Source organism: Xiphophorus couchianus, chromosome 15, assembly GCF_001444195.1.
Source record: "Xiphophorus couchianus chromosome 15, X_couchianus-1.0, whole genome shotgun sequence".
Classification (NCBI taxonomy): domain Eukaryota; kingdom Metazoa; phylum Chordata; class Actinopteri; order Cyprinodontiformes; family Poeciliidae; genus Xiphophorus; species Xiphophorus couchianus.
In genome coordinates, this window is record NC_040242.1 from 10,309,510 (window position 1) to 10,330,510 (window position 21,001).

Sequence of the window (21,001 nt, forward strand, 5' to 3'; positions counted from 1 at the left end):
CAAAACCAGTCTCTGACAGAGGTCTCCAGGCTTTTGTATATGGCAATCTGTTGAAGTGTTGATTAAATGTAAATATTGTCTTAAACATGTTTACAGGTGAAAATACTTTAAATATGCAAAACCAAAATAGAATAAACATTTTATCAGATCTTTCTTGTCAAGTCGTGATTTAATGCCTGTTGCAGGGCTCTGGTGATAGATGTTATCCCAGCTCCAGAAAGTCTCCTGGAAAAGGTAAAAACAAAGTACTTCATGGGTGAAGTAAGATGAACATTACTTCTTTAGTTGAGTTGTACTTAAGAGCACTTTGAATGTTAAGAACACAAAATATGTGTGACAGTTCAATCTTGTCTATGACCTCCGAAGAAACAGATGTTGTGCCTGGGTTTTACATTAAGTATGTCTAGTAAAGAAGGCTTATTGGCACCTTAAAAGTAAACTAATCCATCCATTTTCTGTACACCCTTGTCCCTTAAGGGGTTGGGAGGGGTGCTGGTGCCTATCTCCAGCTAACGTTCCGGGCGAGAGGCGGGGTTCACCCTGGACAGGTCGCCAGTCTGTAGCACAAGTAAACTAATGATTAAGCTAAATACAATGTAGTTGGGCTAAATTTAAGAGAGGAGATTAGAGCTGTTTTCCTTACACAAACAACTTCGATATATGTTTTGGAAATATGATCTAAATTGATTTGTATATCGGCAGATATATAATTTCTTCTTCTTAATGTTTTAGAAAAGTTTGAGCACACACTGCCAAAATAAGAAAGTGCAGGAAATGCCCCTGCTGTTGATCCCGCCCACCTTTAAGCTCGGTTGCGTAGCAACTGTCAAACTTCGACAGGCAGAAGGAAACGCTTATGAAACGAATATAATTAAGGCGCTTCGTGTTACTTTTCTTTTTCTGTTTTCTGACATAAACACAATGGCCAAACAAGCACAGGTAAAGAAAAGGGATCACGCCACCAGCAAAACGTCTGCTTCAGACCGGCAGTATGAGTGAGTAATTAAATACAGTTGCGTTGCTGCCTTGCCGTTTGCTAACAGAGAGAAAAGTGCACAAAGCTGAATCGAATGTCTCGGTATTTTAGGACAGCCAACTCCTCCGAGAGCCTCGAAAAAACCAAAATGTACATCTGGCCCGAGTGGAGCGATGCCGAAGTCAGCAAGGAGAAGTGGGACGTATCTAAAGGAGAAGGCAGAAAGTCAACCAAGACCAAGAGTAATTCTGTAAATATGGGGCGGGGGATGGTAGTCAGTGAAAGACGGTTCCTACAGTGAGAAAGTTGATTTCAGTATTTTCCAGGTCTACAACGTCTGAAAAAGATCTTAAGAGCGTGGACAAATGGGTGTTTCCGGATTTTATTCCGTCTCATCATCTAAAACGCTTTGTTGTTATCCTTCCTTGCTTCCTTTTGAGTCATTCCTTTTCAGGTGTCCTTTTCAGCTTCCCTCTTTTCCCTTCGTCCTTTCTCCCACACTTTTCTCTTTCTTTGATTCCTTCCATTCTTTCCTGTTATGTCTTTTCTTTGCTACCTTTGTCCTTACAGCCTGTGTTGTTACAGTTCTGTCATTTAAAGCCTTTGCAATAAATATCCTATTCATTGTGAAACTTTGTATTTCATAGAACATCAATTCTGGAAAGTACTGAAAATTTTCATGAAAGATTAATCTAATCCATATATGGGAGATAGTTGAACTTTATCAACGCATTCAAACAAAAATGATTAAAATATGCATCTGCATTTGAAAATTAAGTTGCCTTTACAGTCCTTCTTCGACGATCCAGAAGGAAAGGTGTTTTTGCCTTCAGCCCTGAAAGTGCACACATGGAAACGTCCATCTGAGTTTATTGTTGATAAGGTAACTATACCATCCCTTTCAGAATTATGTTGTTTTGTATTAAAACATAAACCTTTAATTTCAGTTAGTTTTAGTTGGGTATAGCTGCTAATATAATAGTCTAATACTAGTGTAGTGAAGCTATATGAACTTTGGCCATTTAGTAAATATGTTGACTCCTGTTGGACTATAAATGTTGTCCAGCATTTATAGTTGGACAACAAATTGGTTACCCATTTGTCCCGCCAAATGGGTAACCAAGTTTCAGCATTAAGAAAAAATCATGTTAAATAAGTAAATTGTTAGTAATAATTTTAACCACTTTTATCCTTGTAAGATAATTTATTTTGGATCTTGTGTCAGATTGCAACTAACATTAATTCTTATCCTTGCAAATATAAAAGCACTGATACAGTACCTTGAAATGGTATTCTTATCCCATTGAACCTTTGTCCAATTTGTTACATTACAAACATAACATTTCATGTATTTAAAAAGGTTTCGTGTGATAGATGAAAATAAAGTAGTGTCTGATTGTAAATTGGAAGTTAAAACATACGTGAAACAATTGAAATGAACAGATGAAAATTGTGGTATGCATTTGTATTCTGTCAAAGCTTTTGAGAGTCACCTCTTACTGCAATTACAGTCTTGTTAGTTATGCTCATCTTTAAATTGAAATGCAGATATTGTTTTCAGTGGAAAATGGCTCAAGATTAGACAGATCAGATTGAAAGTGTCTCCAAGTTCTTTCAAAGTTCTCAATCAGATTTTGGTCTGGATTTTGACTGGGCCTTTAATGCTTTGAAATAAACTATTCTATTGTAATTTTGGTAATATTATTGTTGTTCTACTGGAAATCGAAACCTCTGCCCCTGCCGCTAGTGTTTTCACAGCCTGCAGCAGTTGTTCTTCTATGATTCAACGGCATTTAGCTCCATATAGATTTACCTACCTGTCAAGTATTTATCTGCTAATTGAATACCTAGGGTAATTTACTCAGGAATAAATCCCTAAAGTACATTTCTCCTTGCATCACAATGTGAAAAGTATACAGATATATTCTCTAACCTTCTCCAATTAAGTGTAATTTCATCACTTTACTTTTCACATTGGTGTATGGACCACTTACTAACTGGAAGCTTCCTGTTATTTTGAATCAGTCTTTGCCAAGTCAGATGGTGCCTTTTCACTCAAGAAGTCAAAACGAATTCAATGGTTTCATACAAAAGGAGCAGAGGCTAATCAAGGAAGCAATCAGCCATACAGAAGGAAGCAGAAACTCTTCTGAAAAATCTGTCTGTCTTGCTGAAGATGCACATTATGAAAGAAATGATTTAATGTCCTTGAAAAAGGTTGCTTCAGTTTGAACAACAAAAACGTCCTTCTTTAGCAGTAAACCTGTGTTTCTGACATCTGATGCAGGACAGGCATAAATAAAACAGTATTAGTATTTTATTTAAATGCATACATTTAAATATATGCATTTCAATTTAAATTCCTTATTTAAATTTAAGGACCTTGAATTGCATGTTATATTGGCCTTTGACAGTAGATTACTACATAAATTGTGTATTTGTTTATATTCAGTTAAAATTGTATATGCTACTGTATAAAATGCACACAACCATTTATTTCCACTGTTTGACATTAATTTAGTCTTAATGTTTTCTCTATTGTGTCAGTTAGGTTTACCAAAGATATTTTATGTAATTATTATCAGAATAATGAGTGTTTTTGGTCACTTTCCTGAAGTTCTGTAGGTTACCTACACCCAAACTATTTAAGAAAGTCCATATTATAATGACATGGCTTTCTAAGCCTCTGATTAAATAACTGGTTAACACACAACATCTAAGTTAAGTAGAGGTTTTGTTTGCTTTTGTGTCATAAGAACATTTAAAATAAATGTGACAAGAGAGTTAGAAATGTCAATGTGGACCTTCTCAAGTCTAGTTCATTCTTTGGTACAAATTTCCGATGCCTGAATGAACCATGACAATCTGTTCAGGCAATATTTGCAAGTACAAACACCATGTTCAAAACGATACGGTTCAAAACGATGGAATTGTATGTGCACCACAAATTTTGGCACACAATTTTTGTGGAGACATACATTTGGTGCAAGATTTGTGTATCCATCAGACATGAAGCAACATCCTTGTGAAGATTCTGTCTGAAGCTGACAAGAATGTCATTTTCCACAGTGAAACAAATCCTATACAGTCAGAGAGGAAGAAGATTTTTTTTCCCCAAAAAGCAATTTAAAAAAAGCCAGATTCTGGTTTGCAAATGCACAGAAACCTTACCCTTATCATGTCCCATTATGAAACTGAAGCTCGAGAGCAGATTTGTGAAAGATTGTGGACAGACCTAGAAAGCTGTGCTAGCAAAGTGGCTCACAAACTTGACACATTTTCTGACAGGAAGAAAGAGTTTAGTGTGTTATATTGTTACAAAAAAACTAAGGTTGTGTATGTTTTTTATACTGTGTATGTAAATATGTTTTCATTTGTATGTATTTATATCATAGTTGTGTTGAATAGCCAAATATCTTATAGGCAAGTCAGTATCTGTCGTTTTTAGGATGTCACTGTGGTTGAAAACAAAACGGACTTTGACCTGGTCTCCCCCAACAATCATTTGTTTGGTTGTGAGGTTAGTTTTTAACATGTTCTACGTGTAAATATTACTTCTGCATTGACCATGTAACACTTGTACTGACGGTAATTTTTGCCTGTCTTCTCTGCTAAGCTGATGAGGTGGATCATCAGTGAGATCCATATTGTATGGATGCTTTATACAGAGTCAGCCTTCCAACAAGACAGCTGGAAACCCTGGGAGCACATCTACTCAATGTGTGACGTGGTGAAAGGTCATGTGCCACTTTATAACAGCTATGGGAAATATGTGATCAGACTTTACTGGATGGTAAGCCTGTCAGAAAAACATACATTCATAAAGACATTCCTGAAGTCACAGTAGTTTTGTAATCATGCGTGTATGAAGGCACAGTGTTTCATTTCTTTATACAGGAGATTATATCAGATTTAGTCAATGAAAATGTGAATGAACTGAATTAGAGGGAGGGATATGAGAATCTTGTTCTCTGAGCTAAAATCAATCAGTCTCACTGGTGTAGCAAAATGGATATGTTGAATAGATAAGGCTTAACACGAGTCTGAGGTTTCTCAAGACTCAAGTTCGATAGTTACACCTTGGTTGCAGTTATATTATTTTGTATTTACAATTTTGTTTCTGTAAAGCGGGTCAAAATTAAAAATCTTTCTCTTGGGTATAGCTTAAAACTCCACTTTGTGAGTTTGTGTGCATCTTACAGACCACTAAAGTGATTGTTTTTTTTGGGGGGGGGGGGGGTCAGTTCTTTTCTCCACAACAGCTTGGGTCAACTGGGAAAAAGATTTATTATATTGCTGATTCTTGCTTTGACAAACAAGCATAACACAGTTGTAGGCATCACTTTCCATGCCAACCATAGCATCCCAACAGATGGTTGTTGAGATGCTATTAGGCACCCAGCCCCCCATCCTCCTTTCCTGTTTCCTTGTCGCATTTTTGCTCTGACTGCTTAGCTTCTTTATTTGTTCAGGTTTCTGCAATGTGCAAATAACTTATTTACATTTTAGTCCTCAGTTTGTCTTGCATACGATTATCTTGTGTTTTTAAAGTCTCTCCCTATACTCACTATCTTGCACTATACTTCACCTCATCCTTTGACCACATCAAGAGCCTCCTCTTTGGGGAAATATATATTCCTGGAGCTAAAAAGAACAAGTGAGAAACTAAGTGTTCCACCCTTCCCTGCCTCTGTTCTACAGAGGTTTGCAGTGCTTGTTCACACTTTTCTGATAAGTAAAATATATGGTTGTGAGCAATCAGACATGTCACCTGACTGCTTATTTTCTTTATAGTTAGCAGACAGACTTATAGTGTAACAATCTATTACTCTAAACCTAATAACAGTAATTGCTAGAAGGTAGAATGGAGAAAAGCATGAAGCCCAAAGTTAGCATGCAATAAATGTAACTCGTCATTATTACTAGAGTTACCCATATTACCTATACACTTCCCTCATTGGGCAAAAACTGTAATTTTTACAATATCTGTAAAACAACATCCAGTCTGCTACAGTGTTGCTACATGCCATTATTCAAACAAGGGACAGTGTTGTACATTTTTTAATGTTAACTAATTACCTAACATTATTTTAAAGTTCCAGTTTAGTTTTTTATAAATGTTCAGCATAGTATTTACAATGTTTTGTGGTAAAATCAAATAATTACAGTTTTATTACTTTTGGGGTTTTATGATGACGAAACACTGAATTTCTACAGTAAGATATTTTTTGCAAAATATTTTCAACTGAACACTTCCAGTGGCTTTTAAAATAAATATAAAAATGCAATTACTTAAAGCAAATATTTTTTTTATGATATAAAAAGACTAAGTAAAAATATTCCACGTACTGTTAGTGCCATATTATCATACACTCCAGAAAAGATGGATGACTGTCGAAACGAGCATCTTTGTATCTATAAGCATAGCTTTTATTCAAAAATAATTTTTGGTCAAAGGTGCTATGCCACATGCTGCCCTGGAACCACAGAACTTCCTTATAATAGAAATGTAGATTCATGAAAATTATAACTTTCAAGAATGGCTTATGTTCTGAATAGCTTTAATCTATTGTCCAAAGATCGGACAGCACCAATATTCCTATGATCGTCTTTGATAAGTGATTGGTTGGTCAAAATACAAAGAGGATTGTTCTCTGCTCATAAAGTGCATCAAAACTAAAAACTCCTATTTATTTTTGTTCTGTAAAACCCATCAGCTTACAACACCTACATTTTTTGTACTTTTTTCAGTTTACTAAAAATTAAAATCAGTTAGACCGCAAAGAAAATCAGAAATTCACTAACGCAAGAGTGATATATTAGTCTTAATGTTTACATAAAAAACTGGGTGACTAATATAGCATATTTCTTCCACTCTATCTGAAAGCTCATTCAGTTTCTTCTATTCTCCCTCTTTACCCTCAGGGTTCCTGGAGAAAGATGACTGTGGATGATAACATGCCATTTGATGAGGAGAATAATCTTCTTCTCCCTGCCTCTACTTGTCAGTCAGAGATTTGGCCAATGCTGTTGGCTAAAGCTCTAATTAAAATAGCCTGCACAATGTAAGTTACTGTGTTTTACAACATAATTAAGCATTTTACATACTACAGTTAGCATATTTTTAACCAGTTTTGATGTTTGTTTTTTTTCTCAGTCCAGTTTTCAGGGTTGGTGGTGAGATGGGTGATTTCACCTTTATCCACTCCCTCACTGGCTGGATGCCAGTAATCAGTCCTATAGCGTAAGATTTTTACCAATCTGCTGGATGTTTGTTATAAACAGTTCTCTGCAACTCAGGATGTCACACCCAAAACACTAAATACATTCTAGATAAAAAACACATAACACATTTGCAATTTCACTATTAATGCATCTTATTTTTTTTTTTTTTACAATGAGTCATATTGTCTTAAACTAATTCTGTTCTCCTTTACACCCTTTTAGGCCAAAGGACTCAGGGAAAATATGGAATTTCCTTCTAGACGCCATTCCTAAATTTACACACGATGATACGGGTTTGGGAACGTCGTTCTCTGACAGTGACGATCAAGCTGGAGGGACAGATTCCATTCCTCATGACAATAAGAGTCTGGTCCAGGAGACAGAAAAAAGCACAGGTCCAGATTGTTGCATAATTAGGCACACATTCATTTTCACTGAAATACACATTTATGAACAGATTAATGCCTACATAATATTTCTAAATTGCATCTGGTATTAAATTAGTTAACCAATCATCTAACATCTGGCCATATCCAGTATGTATGTTAATTTATGTCTCATTTCTTGGTATTATCTTCTTTTGCATCCATGTAGATAAATCCAGGAGAGCCTCCATCTATTCTTACTTGGCTGATCCAGGTAGGAATTAGACATTCTCAGAGATAAATTTTATCTGAAGATAATTTAAAAAGACCATTTTATGATAAAGTGGGACTGTTCAATTCATATAGCAGATAGTAAAATGGCATTAACACTATGTTAAAAATCTGGATAAAGACAGACAAAAGTTGGGGTTTTTTGTTGGTTGTATGGCACCAAGTCATTTTCAGCTACCAAATATTTTAAACCTTTCTCTTTTTTACCTACTGGTTCTGTTTTGTTTTTACAATAGACTCCTATATCTTTCTTTCCCAAGCCCTCTTAAATGTAAATAGCCTTGGCAGAGTAAAGCTATTTACACCTAAAATTTGACCTCCTTCCATATCTTTTCTTTGTCAGATACATGGCTTGTGGTACATTTCAAGCAGCGCTACTGAGGGATTTCTTTAAGCAATGAACATCTTCTTGTCACTCTTCCCTAAAGGCCAGGCTTGGGGAGTGCATAAAAAACAGCTATCATGTTAGCAGAATCTGCCAGAGTGTTGCATCTCTGCTGCTCCTACAGCTCTACCACTGGCCACTTTCTACCTCTTCACCCTGATGGAAATAAATGTCTTTCACCAGCAACAATGGCTAATAGAAGAAACATTTTACCAGCCATTCAAAATTTCACAAGCAACTATTAGTTTCAAACTTATGTCTTTATAGTATTTGTATTATTCACAAATTTATACAAAGTTAAGTTCTTTAGGGCCCTGTTAAATGTGTATGTATTTTTTTTCCTCCACATTCCATTTTAGTTTTTCCTGTTCATCCATCCATCCGTACAATCATTATCTTTGCAGGCCCGTGGGTGCTACTGCCTATGTCCAGTAGTCATTGGCCGAGAGGCCTCGTACACCCTGGACAGTATGTTTGTCCATCACAGAACAACTTAGGACAAACAGCCATGCATGTGCACACTCACTCCTGGACAATTTAGAGAGACCAATTAACCTAACAGCCATGTTTTGGAGATTTTGGAGGAAGTTAAACTACTTGGAGAGAACCCATGCAGACACATAAAAAGCATGCAAACTCCATGCATAAAGACCCCAGGCCAGGATTCATTCCTAGGACCACCTTGCTGCAACCAAGTGCACTGCAGTGCAGCCCTTTTTTCAAAGTGTTTTTTTTTCTTCTTTTTTTGTAGAAATGTAATCAATTTTTTCAATTTAGACCGCAAACTCACCCTTTTTGTAGGTTGATCAAAGTTACCCAATACCTGCTACTTCATAAATTTACCTGAGATTTGGCAATTAGCCAATTTCAACTCCTGATTCTCTAATGAATCCTCTCTTTACCCAGCCTGTCGGATTAGATAATGGCTATGTCTGGGATGGACAGCTATTGTGACACACTCTATTTGTGAACATTATATCTCTCAAGCTTTGGATATTTTATTGTATGGCCCTGGTTAAAACGACTACACAGGTTACTCCCTGAGAAGTCTACTGTGTTCCTTGGGGAACACAGTGAATGACTTTTGCCCTCTATTGTTGTCTAACGAACCTCTAAGGCATTCACTGTAAAGCTTCATTTACAGATGTTTTTATGAGATAATATGCACACTGATAACCTCAGTTTACTAATAAGCTCATTTCTGAAGATGGTTGGTTGCACTATATGTTATTAGTGATAACATTGTAAAGAGGGCAAGTTGAAAATGCACACCTCAATTTCATCTCACTTTTGTATTGGTTACAGATCTTTAGACCATATTTATTGGTATTTTTCAGGTCCTCTAAAAGTTGCAGTATGTGCCAGCTTCTACCCTTCTCTACAAGATTCTTTTGGGCTTGTTCAAACGGTATTTATGTTTCTAGTGTTCTTCTGCTCTTGCTGGCTACTTCAGGTTTAAATGCTGTCACAGCCATTTATTAGGATTAATTGGGCAGGCACCTTTTCACATTTGGATAGTTAACAAAATGATTATTTGAATGCTGGATTTTGTTTTCTATAGTTATATTTATCTCAAATTGACACTTATTTAATGATCTGTGTGGCAAAAACAAAAATAAGCAGAAATCTGTAAGAGCCAAATACTTTTAACTTTCCTGTTTTAAACAAGTATTTATAACTTTCGCTGAAGATGTTTTTATTTCCGTGCATCTGACATTTGTGGTCATACAGGCAACTTCCTCAGAGCTTTTACGGTTTTATGGTTTGTCGATGCTGCACAGCCATGTTGTCCTGTTGACCAAAACCCGTTCATGTTCGCTGACACCTCCTCCCAAAGCTAAGATGGTATCCCGATGGAAACTCATCCGTCTGCGCAAGAAGATAGTAGTCACTTCTGAGCCTCAAAGTAAGAAAAAGAGAAAAGGAGACATTGAATTATGTTTGGAAATAAAAGCATGGTGAAAAGAAAACTGGAAGAGAATGCATGGGAGTATATCAAACAAGCAAGGTGCAGGCAATTCCACAGTGTGTTGGCTAACTGGATAGATTTGATTGATTGATTGATTGCATGATTGGTTTGCAGCATTGTCAGCAAGAATTTACATGAAAAGACATACATACACACATTATACTATGACATTAATAACAAAGGGATTTGAATGCCTCCACAATTTATGGTACCTTTTTACTGTCTAATGATTTAATTTCTTGTGGTATGAAAGACAAATTTTGTTCTGTTTCTTGAGCATAGAAGAAGGCAGTTCCTTATCCCTGAGGGAGTCATCTCATATGAAGATCTTAAGGGGTATGTATTGTCTGCTATAACCTTGTTTGCCTTCCTCATAACTCTGTCCATGTATATTTTGTCCATGATTGGAAAAGTGGCATGAAATAAATTATTGTCCTGTTTCTTGAGAATAGAGGAATGCAGTACCTTAGCCCTGAAGAAAACACCTAAAATAAAGTTCATAAAAGGTGTGTATTGTCTACTATAATGTTGTTTGCCTTCCTTTTGACTTTGTCCATGTATATTTTTGCTGTGTTCTGCAAAGTGGTCCCTTTGTGGCTGTGGTCACTTGCTTGTTAAGGATCTCTTCTGAACCTCTGTAGCATTGCCATGCTGTCTGTCTGTCTTTCAAAACTACAGTCTCTACTGAGCTTTGTTGCTGATAAAATCACTCCATGAGTCCCACTTTAAATTACAGTCCAGAACCATGCCCAGGTTCATGTAGCAAGAAATGGTCTTAATCTGCTCTGCATTGATGAAGGTTGGAGATAATGACTGAAGCTTCCTGAAGTCTATAGTCATTTCTTCTGTTTTAGTCGTGTTCAGAATTAGTTTAGATGTTTTGAACTAGTTAACGAAGAAGTTCAGGACTGGTCCTCTTGTTATTTAAAAGGCTTACCAGGTTTGTGTCATCAGTATATTTACTTAATTGTCTATTTGTAAAAGTACTTGTGTATTTTGTGTTGGTGTATAGAATAAATAATAGTGAAGATAAAACATCCCTGAGGAGAGTCAGAGCTGGTAGTTGTTTTGTCAGAGAGTGTTGAACCCATTCTGACCCGCCAGACACTACCTGTTAAAAAAAGGTCAACCAGTATTACATTCTAACATGAAAATATGAGCTGTGCTGGTACATAACTTCTGGTACTAAATAGCTCTTTGTACCCGGCAACTGCTGATCTCTGACTGATCAAGTAATGTTGGCATGATATGTTCCGAGTTTTTAATTTTTCTCCATTTGCAGAGGAACCTGAGCCATCACATGAGAAATTCATTGAGGTTACCAGCACTTTTGTTTTTCGCAGTGCCACAATCACTGGAGGCGTCCCAGAACCGTACGTTCTTTTGAATGACCAAAAAATGAAACAGTGTTGAATTGTTTTTTTCTGTTTTGGTTTTGCAAGATACTATTGTCTTTTAATATTGGCTTTTGTTTTTCTGCAGTGACATAAGCAGTGAATCCTCCGTCCCAGAACCGTATGTTCTTTTAAATGATCAAAATATGAAATCAAGTTGAACTGTTCTTTCTATTTTTGCAAGATGCTATTTTCTTCTAATAATAGCTTTTAAAATTGTGCTAATACTATATTATTTCTTGCTTCCTTATCACTAAGGTAAGAAAAGCAGGAAAACTGACCCCATATGTTGTTCTAACCCAAAAATGATGCTACTTATGTTTCTCTCTGTCCTTTGATGCAAAATGGCATTGCAAGATTACTTGCTCAGAACTGTAAGATATAAATATTATGCATTTTTTATTATCCAGTAATTTAAGGTAGAAATTTTGTTCTTAGCATTCATAACTGTTTTCTGGGTAAAATGATTTGTTCCATTTATTATAATGACAATGTGTTTTTATGTGGCAGAGAGACCAAGGTGAGCACAACAAGGAAGCGTTCCCGTAAACCCAGTATGTTTGCGATTACTGAGTCAGAGGAGGCAGACAGACATGAACCTGAAGCAGCTGAGCCAAGCAGCACTGGAGAACTGAAGGTGTCTCCACAGGTGTGCTTTTAATATATAAATTTAGAATAAATGGATTTAACATGTAAAACTTAACCTTTCAGGAGAAATGGACTGATGGCTTCTACGGATTTTAGGATCTTTGTGAAATTGTATTTCAGTGCTGTAAAAAAGTGATATTTTGTAGCTTTTTGTTACTACCTTCCATTGTTTCATTCTTGTGCCCCCACACCTCTTTAGAGTCATTATCCATGCAGCTGAAGGCTGATCAGTAGAGTCCCGTGTGTTTGTGACAGCACGGCTGCCATCCACCAATCTCAAAGTCACTTCTGTTATCTCCTGGTCAGGCCACCACTGACCAGAGGCACATTTGGACTAAAGAAAGAACCAGCTCAGAAAGGGAAATACCAGAGGCTAGCATTCAAAGCAGGAGACATATCCTTGCTTCTGTCTGAGACGAAGACAGAAGCAAGGATGGCAAGGAGCACAGAGAGGCAACTAATGTGCAATAGAACAGAATATGAAAAGGGGCTTAAAAATGGATAGAAAGTGATAAGTCCATAGGTGCAAAGCATGAAAAGACTCTGCAGTGTGGTGGTGCATAGGTGTCGTACAGGGAGGTGTCATGTACTATGCTGATGAAAAAAGGACTGCAATTAGATGGTGAGCCATGAGTGTCTACATCTCTCGGGGGCTTCATTATTATACTCCACCCCCAGCATATGCAGGAAAAAATAGCATTCATATTAATCGCCCTTTTGTGTAACTCTGAGCAGTTATAGGGCGGGTAGGTTAGGACAGTGTTGGCATGCTAATTAGATTTTTGTGTGCAGACTTCTCAGATCAGTTTGCATGTGTCATGTGTGACACTTTTCATGGCGAGCACATGGTGGATCACATGCTGAGACTGTGAATCAAGCAAAAAGGGTTTCTTGCTCCGTTTTCCCCTCCCACTGTTTTTGTTAACCCTGACCAATAGAATTAAGCTCTGCTGCTGACTCCAGGACAAAAGGGAGGTGCCATCACATGACATCATTAGTACCCTCTCCTGGAGTAGGATTTATACTGTTAGCTCATTATACAAGCTCCCTGCTTTTACTTATTAAATGGTCGGATGGTCATCCAAACTTACAGCTTTGTTATTTATTTGCTTTATTGTTGTAATCTCCAATATTTAGAATATCCAGTCTCAAAATCCCATCTCACCACACAGATGAGTAGTCTCATTGATGGGTATAGAAAACATTGCATGACTTAAAGTTTTATGAACTTTTGCCAACTTACATAGACATCTGCATATTGGCATTTCTGTTGCAGCAGAGCTTTTTTACAGTGGTAGAGAGGAGGTCAAGTGTGTCTCCCGATCACAATGCCTCTTTCCGTCTGTCTGACTCTCTGGGTACTTATTTGAATAAGTGGTGACTCACATGCAGCAGCAGACACACTCTCTGTCTGTCTCTGAGTCAGAGAGTCTTGGCGGGGGATACTTTGAAGCTACACAATACAAAATGATAATTCTTGTTCAGAACTGAGCAAACCCTTGGACATTCACCAGATTGGTTCCTCAAGGGAATGTTTTTCGACAAAGACTTAAAGGGAGGAAGGTTTAGATCAGTGAGACATGGGCACATCTTCTTGTAGTTGGCTTTGATATCAAAGACCTACTTTTCTGGAACAATCACTTTGTTTTTTTTTTTAAATTTGCTTAAATTAAGCTCACAGCAAAGCTCATTTTATGGCACTGTAAATTAGGAATAAATTGGTATAATTGAAATCTAAATACTCCAATGTGTTTCATTTCATCACTTACAACCTGAAAGTTCAATATATTTTTTTTCATTTAATAATATAGGAAAATATGAAGGAAAATGATACTTGTGTTTTAAATTTTTTACAAGAAAATGGAAGTACTCCAGCTTTTGTGTTTGGCCCCCTTTGCTCAGATAACATAAATGAAATAAAATACATTTAGTTGCATTCACAAGTCAGGTCTTCTCTCTGGCAAACAGCATTCAGTAGAGAAGACAGCAAAGGCTCACGATAACTCTGGAGGACCTGCAGAGAAACACAGCTTGGATAGGAGATTTTGTCAACAGGACAACTATTACTTACGTGCACCTCAAGTCTGGTCTTTATGGGAAAATGGTAATAGTAAAGTCTCTCTTAGAAGTCTTTCTTTAAAGAAAGAGACCATGTTTTGGCCTGTCACCTAAAATCCCAGTAAAAATACCATGTACCATGTGAAAGTGTACTGTGTGGAAAAACTGTACCTAGATGTTCTGAATGTATTTGATTAAATCCTCACTCAGATTGAGTCCTTTTATCCTTAACTTCAATAATTTCCCTCACTTTCTTTCTTAATAGTAAAACGCTTCAAGTAAAAGCAGCCAGGAGTATTTAGTGGCAGACTGAGAGGACAAGAAGGGGAAACGAGAGGGAAAATAGCTTAAGAAAACATTTCAAGTATATAATTCTGACTCATTAGTGCTATAACTTTAAAGGACTGGGCAGACTTACAGGGAAATCAGAGCCACTGTGTGAATCACCTCTAAAAGGAGTAACAAACTACACAACACAACAACTCCTCCTCTGTCACTTGCATTCAAAGTAAATTAGAGCTGGTATTCCCTGGTGGTGATTTTAGTTGGGGCGGAGCAGGCCCTGTCACATTAAACTGTGTCTCTGTGTCGGGTGAGAATGGCACAACACCACAGCTGGCGTGGAATAACTAGAGGGTAGAAGCATATCTCTCGCAGTGGTACTCTGTCAGCGTCCCACAGTTCATGCCTCTCTCCCTTTTTTTCTGTCTCTTATTATCCCTCTAGGTTACAGCAGAGGACAAGATAAAGGACACTGATCAGATGTACATTGGTAAATGCTATTTCCATGCAATATTTTCACTACTTAAAAGAATATCTGTGTGGAAAACCGCTTTGTAAAAAGTCAAATATTTGATTATAAGACAAATTACACAAGGTCTTTCATTATACATCATGAAATGTTACTAAATTTGGTCTAGTTGAAAGCCTCCATGGAGTTCAGCCTAGTTACTATGATGGGAAATATTTGCACCCATCTTTCTGTCTCTCTGTGGGCGAAGCGAACATTTGAAGAAGACAGGATTGAAATTTCAGCTTGTGACATCAAACCGATTCTCTGCCTCTTCTCTGCCCCTTTTTAGTTGCTTAGTAACACCTGCAGTTTGAGTTTGCAGACCACCATTGCTCAGCGGCAGAGACGCTTGCCCTCGCAGGCTCAGCTTACTGATCAGAATCTCGCTTCAAGTAGAGCTCGGGGGTAGACCGTTTGCATGTGCTCGTGTGTTTTCTTTTTTTTTTTTTGAGATGGAGCCTGTATGCATGCATATGTCTGTGACTTTGGACAGGATGCACAGAGATGGTGGGAGTTTGAGTGGGAGTATGGACGTGCATGTGTGCTTACACTGTGCCTTTATGTGGGAGTTTGGCCAGTTCAACTTGCTGTAATGATTTGAGTCTAGGATAACTTGCTATGACTCACATACATTTACTTGCAGCATTTTGAGACTAGAACTATCACTGTAACATGAAAAGCGCCACTCATTTCAGTTATTAATCGTCTCAAAAAGGTCATTATTTTGTTCCTTATATAATGATTTAGTGTGTGTGCTTCAAAGACAAACATTCCTGTAGTCATGATGAATTATTGACCTAAGTTCAATCCACTTCCTTCCAGAACAACTATCAATTAAAGATCCTACAGTCAAGAACGCCAAACCTCTACTGACCACATGGGTGGACATGGATGACTTTTCAAAATGTTTTCAGTGAGACAAATGCAAATGAAAGCAAGAAACATTACAGTGCATGAAGTAATGGTTGGGTGAAATAAAAATAAAAAAAATCTTCCTTTGTTGTTTTTCTTCAGGTCATTGTTGGTCTTTCACAAACCCCAGATGTACTCTCACCATATCCAGAAATTACAATTCAAGGTAAGAAAAAAAAAAAGAGCATCTCAGAATAAATGACTAATATCTGCATTTTTAACATGCTGTTTCCTGACATTTCATTGGTTTGTGCTTTGTATATTATCTTAATACTGATTATTGTGATAACTGATACCTGACTGTTCCTTTATCATCAGAGTACTCTCCTCTCAAGAGATATGGGTAGTGTCAGCGGCTCTGGAATCTCTTGTCAATATCCTACCAATAGATCTGTGGATATAGCAAGTGCTGAGGTACATATGCAAACACACACATTTTAGAAAAATGATTTTCTCCTTTATAGATTTAGTCTATTTCTTTCTTTTATTTTGGCATTCCAAAGTTACCAATCACCTAATGGATTTTAACTAAAGACAAAGATAATACGAGTAAACACAAAAAAGCTCTCCAAATCAACCTTGACAATATGTGAAAAAGTAAATGGTAAGCTATTTAGATCAACTTAATTATGACTAAAATGTTCATTATCAAATATGGACTGGATTATTCAGCATTAAGTACCACCCAAAATCAATTTAGTATTGAGTTTACCATTGTTGTTTTACTTTCCTTACATTTTTCTACTTTATTTTTTTTATTAAAATTTCTTTATGCTCCAGAGAAAAACATCTGAAAATCCAAGCATCTTTCTATACAATTTTTTTCTATTATCCTATTAACCAAAGATGGAAAATTATGGCCGAATTTTAAGACATTCAAGAATAGAAAACATACTAACTCATTTACATTGGGACTCAAGAAAATCACTTTGTAACTTTTGTCCATAAATTTTGAAAACATGGAGCTGTGGTGAACCTTCTCAGCAGTGACCATTACTCCTATCCATCAACAACTCATCCAGGACGGTCAGGAAAGAACCTAAAACATTTAGCCCTGCAGGCTTCACATACCTCTGTTAAGATCCTTGATCATGAGTCAACAATAAGAATGAGACTGGACAAAGCCCATTTCACATTTTTCAAAAAATGCATTGATCCCCAAGACAAATGTAGGAATTTACTGGAAGGCAGCTTGTTTTCATTAATCAATGAAATAATCATTACAAAATTCCCTTGTAGTATTCAAAAATAGAATACAAGCAGCCAGCACTGTACACGTAAAACCACACTGAGAAAATATTTAATATGCATTTCACCTTCTGTCCTTCAGTTTCCCCTGCTAAGGGTTTACCTTCAACATAAGTTTTTCCTCCATAAAGCTTTCCTTTGTTCTTGTTTCAGTCCTCTTCCAGTTTTTATTTAAGAATATATCGGTCTTGTGTGTGTTTCTTGGCACAGTGTTCAGAAGTAAGAGGAACTTACTATCTTTTTGTCGACTCCCTGGAACCTTCCGAGATCCTCGTCAGTTTGTCTGCCTTTCTTCACTGGGGAGACACTGGTGAAAAGAGTAAGGGATTATCTGCACATGAACACACACTGAAAATAATTTTCTGTGCAGTTTCTGTAAGAAGCTCAACTTACTTGCGTGTTGTGTGTGTGTATATCAAGTTATTGCTAAAAAATGATAAAGTTTGTGTTTACCTGCATTAACATTTTGTAACTTAGATTTATGTTAAACTGTACAACCATTATATTTGAAATGCTTTCCATTTCAGCATGTTCTGTTGAGAAAACGTCATTCGGAATACACAGGTGTGCAGCGCTTCTTATTCAACCTCAGTCCTGGACATGCTTGCAGGCTCAGCTTCCAGTTCTCACTATCAAGACCAGCTTCTCAAAGGCAGCTGTTCTTAGCTTGGCAGCAGGGTAGGACTCATTTGTTAAAACTGCCAAAAAAAATTACATTTCACTAATAAACATAAAAGCAAAGGCATCAGTTAAGTACTTAATTTATTGGACAATGGTGCTTAAAGATTCCACATACAATTATACATCAAAACAAAAGAACTAATAGTATAAGAAATCCATACCTTATATGATTTTTTTTTTATTTTCTACAGAGGTAAATAAGTGGTTCATTATTTCCCTTCACAGCCATCGAAAAATCTACAAGTGGCTCTTATAATGTGAGCACATATATTTTCTCACTATAGTTGTCCTGAAAGGCAGCAAAAAAGTATCTGTCCTCGTCTCTATTAATGGCAATAGTTTGGCCTAGAAGGAGAAAGCCTAGTTTCTGGGGTCAGGTACAAGTGTGCAGCAGTGCAATTACTGCTGAGCCATAATCATGCACAACACTCAATTGACAATGCCCCATAATACTACTTCCTCTCCTGTGAACTGTTATTATGCTTTTTGTTACAAAATTTACTGCCCTAGCACATCTTTGTGTTAAACTCTTTGTTCTACTCTATCCTTTTCCACTGTTTTTTGTTTCCTTTTCAGTTTTAGCCCCAGCCAAGCTCTGATTCACTGCTCACCCATTTACTAAATGCTGTGATGGCTGAATTGTATAAAGTTAATGGGTCTTGGGTAGCAGAATTCCACGCTTCAGTCCCTGTGAACTCAGCTGGGCATTTGGCAGACAAACTCTTTGACTGGAGCAACTCTTGACCAGTTGACCCATTGATTACCACAGAGAAAAATGGAAACATGCAGTACTGCTTCCAAGAATGCAGTGAATCTGTCTAAAATACTCAGGAAAATTAAAAAAATAGGGTTCCTACTCAGTATTGAAAGTATGAAATTAGCTTTTGATAATTTTCCATCTTTGGTTAAGTATGATGATAGGAAAAAAAAATGTATAGAAAGATGCTTGGATTTTCAGATGTTTTTCTCTGGAGCATAAAGAAACGTTTAATAAAAAAGTAAAGTAGAAAAGTGTAAGGAAAGTAAAACAACAATGGTAAACTCAATACTAAATTGATTTTGGGTGGTACTTAATGCTGAATAATCCAGTCCATATTTGATAATAAACATTTTACATTTTCACACCTTTCGGTAAAATAGAAATGATGTGAGAAAAAGAAAAAAAATACATTTGTCACGTTGCCCAATAAAAAGCCAAATTGCATATTGTCTCATGATATGTGGAACATTCAGATAATGAAACTAACTTTGCTCATTTTTGTTACTTGTTTGAAATATTGTAAAAACTGAAGAAAAATGTCAATTGTTTCAGCAAGGAACATACTAAATACAATAGTAAATGACATATTAAAATAAGAAAAACGAAAGGAAAAACATTTCTCAGACTGACAATGAAGATACTTGAGATTTGTTTTAAAGTGATTTGAATGTGGTTTATACTACAGTCTCTGATTGTGAAGGGGGTCTGTTGATGAAGGATCTCTTTGTTTTATTGAATAAATGGTAGCACAAGTCCTTATAGCCTATTTAGTAAACAGTATGAGCTGCAAGTCCCTGTTTTAAAAATGTATTTTGCCACTGTCTCTCATTTCTCAGGCGCAATGTGTTTTGCCTCCACGTACATGCGACTCTAGCCTACCACATCCACCTGAGCAGCGAGACTCAATTCATGTTAGGAGATGAAGAAACCATTATGCCCATCCTAGCAAAGGTGATCCAAAACTGTTGTCAACACCTGATCATGTTGGTGGTTCTAGTGGACAATATAGTATCTTTGATTCTAAACAGATTATTTTTTATTTATTTTTTTCTGGACAAATCCACTGACCGTATCAGTGTATCAAATGTACACACTGGTCAAATGTGTGTACATTTGACCAGTTTAAGAAAACCACTGTGTAACCAAAAAATTCAGAAGAACAGAAATATCCTTTCATGTACCTAGCTGGGGGAAATAAGTGAGGGGGGAAGCTGATGAAAATAAATTGACAAATCTTGTGTTTGTCTATTTCTCCAAGAGTAAAACAGTATATTGTTACTGAATTAAAGAACACGTGTTCGAGCAATATTTTGTATTTTCTTTCTCAGAAAACTAATTATGAAACAAAGAGACAAAACCAGAGGAATTTGAAACATTTTTTCCACTTTTTTCTTTAAGCATTTACTAATATAAACACTTTCTTTTGAAATATTTTCTCTAAAACATATTGGAATTACTTTTCTTTTTACCCCACCAGCTTATAAATGTGTACAGCTGTCTGTGTACTTTTCTTCAAGTTTTAAATGAGTCTCTCTGTTGCAGATTTTTTTTTTCTGTTTGCCAGCACAGTTTACAGTTTAAACTTTTTTTCTGCTACATTTCTGCACCAATTGCATCAATTTTAGTTTAGTTTAGTTTTGTTTAACTGGCAGCAGTAAATAAAAACATATGCTATTGTTCGGTCTTAACAGGAAAGTGTTCGCTTCAATGAGCAGGCTTTGGCCATATTCAAAGCCTTATCCTGCGTGGTTGCTTCCTTTACTGATGAACAGAAGCTCCCGTCACTCAGAAAGAATCTGGAAAATACTTATTTCCCCAAAAGTATCTTTTCCAAAACTGGGACAAGAAAACACCAAAAGGTAACTTGTGATCATAATACGACATAAACATAATGCCATGCAACAATGATCTTATTGTGCAGCAAATAAGTATGGATGGTGCAGAGAAACTTGCTAAATGTGCTGGGCTGAACAGCTGAACTGTAAAAACAGAATTGGTGATGGGACTTTGACTGTCACAGCTATTATAAACAAGTGTCATTTTGGTCTATGAACATTTTTGTCCTGATATTCACATAATTATTTATTATATATGATATCTCTATGTTAGCTTGTTATATCCAAGCTCTGCAACCTAAAAACCCTATGGTAAGGCTTTAATGTGCTTTACTAAATCACCTGTAAGATTTTTTTTATATATTGGAGAAAGACTATTTGATAGTGTGTCAAAAATTATTTTGTAAAAGTTATAAGTTGGTAAAGATCTAATAGCCCTAGCAGACAACCTGTTGTGAGTT

The 21,001-nt window shown here is 36.5% G+C and overlaps 1 protein-coding gene across 4 annotated transcripts in view; it reads left to right on the forward strand.

Annotated features, from left to right (window-relative positions):
- The first annotated feature begins 816 nt into the window (after positions 1-816).
- adgb (androglobin) overlaps positions 817-21,001 on the forward strand; it is a 35,618-nt gene continuing 15,433 nt past the window's right edge. For 2 of the 4 annotated variants that reach the window (XM_028040755.1, XM_028040756.1), the window contains exons 1-24: positions 817-995; positions 1,088-1,226; positions 1,755-1,859; positions 4,425-4,496; positions 4,593-4,769; positions 6,902-7,041; positions 7,134-7,220; positions 7,424-7,596; positions 7,796-7,840; positions 9,580-9,650; positions 9,974-10,148; positions 10,494-10,547; positions 10,664-10,717; positions 11,494-11,584; positions 11,694-11,726; positions 12,116-12,254; positions 15,038-15,083; positions 15,927-16,017; positions 16,119-16,182; positions 16,335-16,430; positions 17,475-17,583; positions 17,792-17,942; positions 19,542-19,656; positions 20,397-20,564. In XM_028040755.1, the coding sequence (XP_027896556.1) occupies positions 922-995; positions 1,088-1,226; positions 1,755-1,859; positions 4,425-4,496; positions 4,593-4,769; positions 6,902-7,041; positions 7,134-7,220; positions 7,424-7,596; positions 7,796-7,840; positions 9,580-9,650; positions 9,974-10,148; positions 10,494-10,547; positions 10,664-10,717; positions 11,494-11,584; positions 11,694-11,726; positions 12,116-12,254; positions 15,038-15,083; positions 15,927-16,017; positions 16,119-16,182; positions 16,335-16,430; positions 17,475-17,583; positions 17,792-17,942; positions 19,542-19,656; positions 20,397-20,564 (2,469 nt within the window). In that variant the 5' untranslated portion in view covers positions 817-921. The remainder of the gene's footprint in view (positions 996-1,087; positions 1,227-1,754; positions 1,860-4,424; positions 4,497-4,592; positions 4,770-6,901; positions 7,042-7,133; positions 7,221-7,423; positions 7,597-7,795; positions 7,841-9,579; positions 9,651-9,973; positions 10,149-10,493; positions 10,548-10,663; positions 10,718-11,493; positions 11,585-11,693; positions 11,727-12,115; positions 12,255-15,037; positions 15,084-15,926; positions 16,018-16,118; positions 16,183-16,334; positions 16,431-17,474; positions 17,584-17,791; positions 17,943-19,541; positions 19,657-20,396; positions 20,565-21,001) is intronic. The other 2 variants (XM_028040757.1, XM_028040758.1) reach the window with 2 other exon arrangements.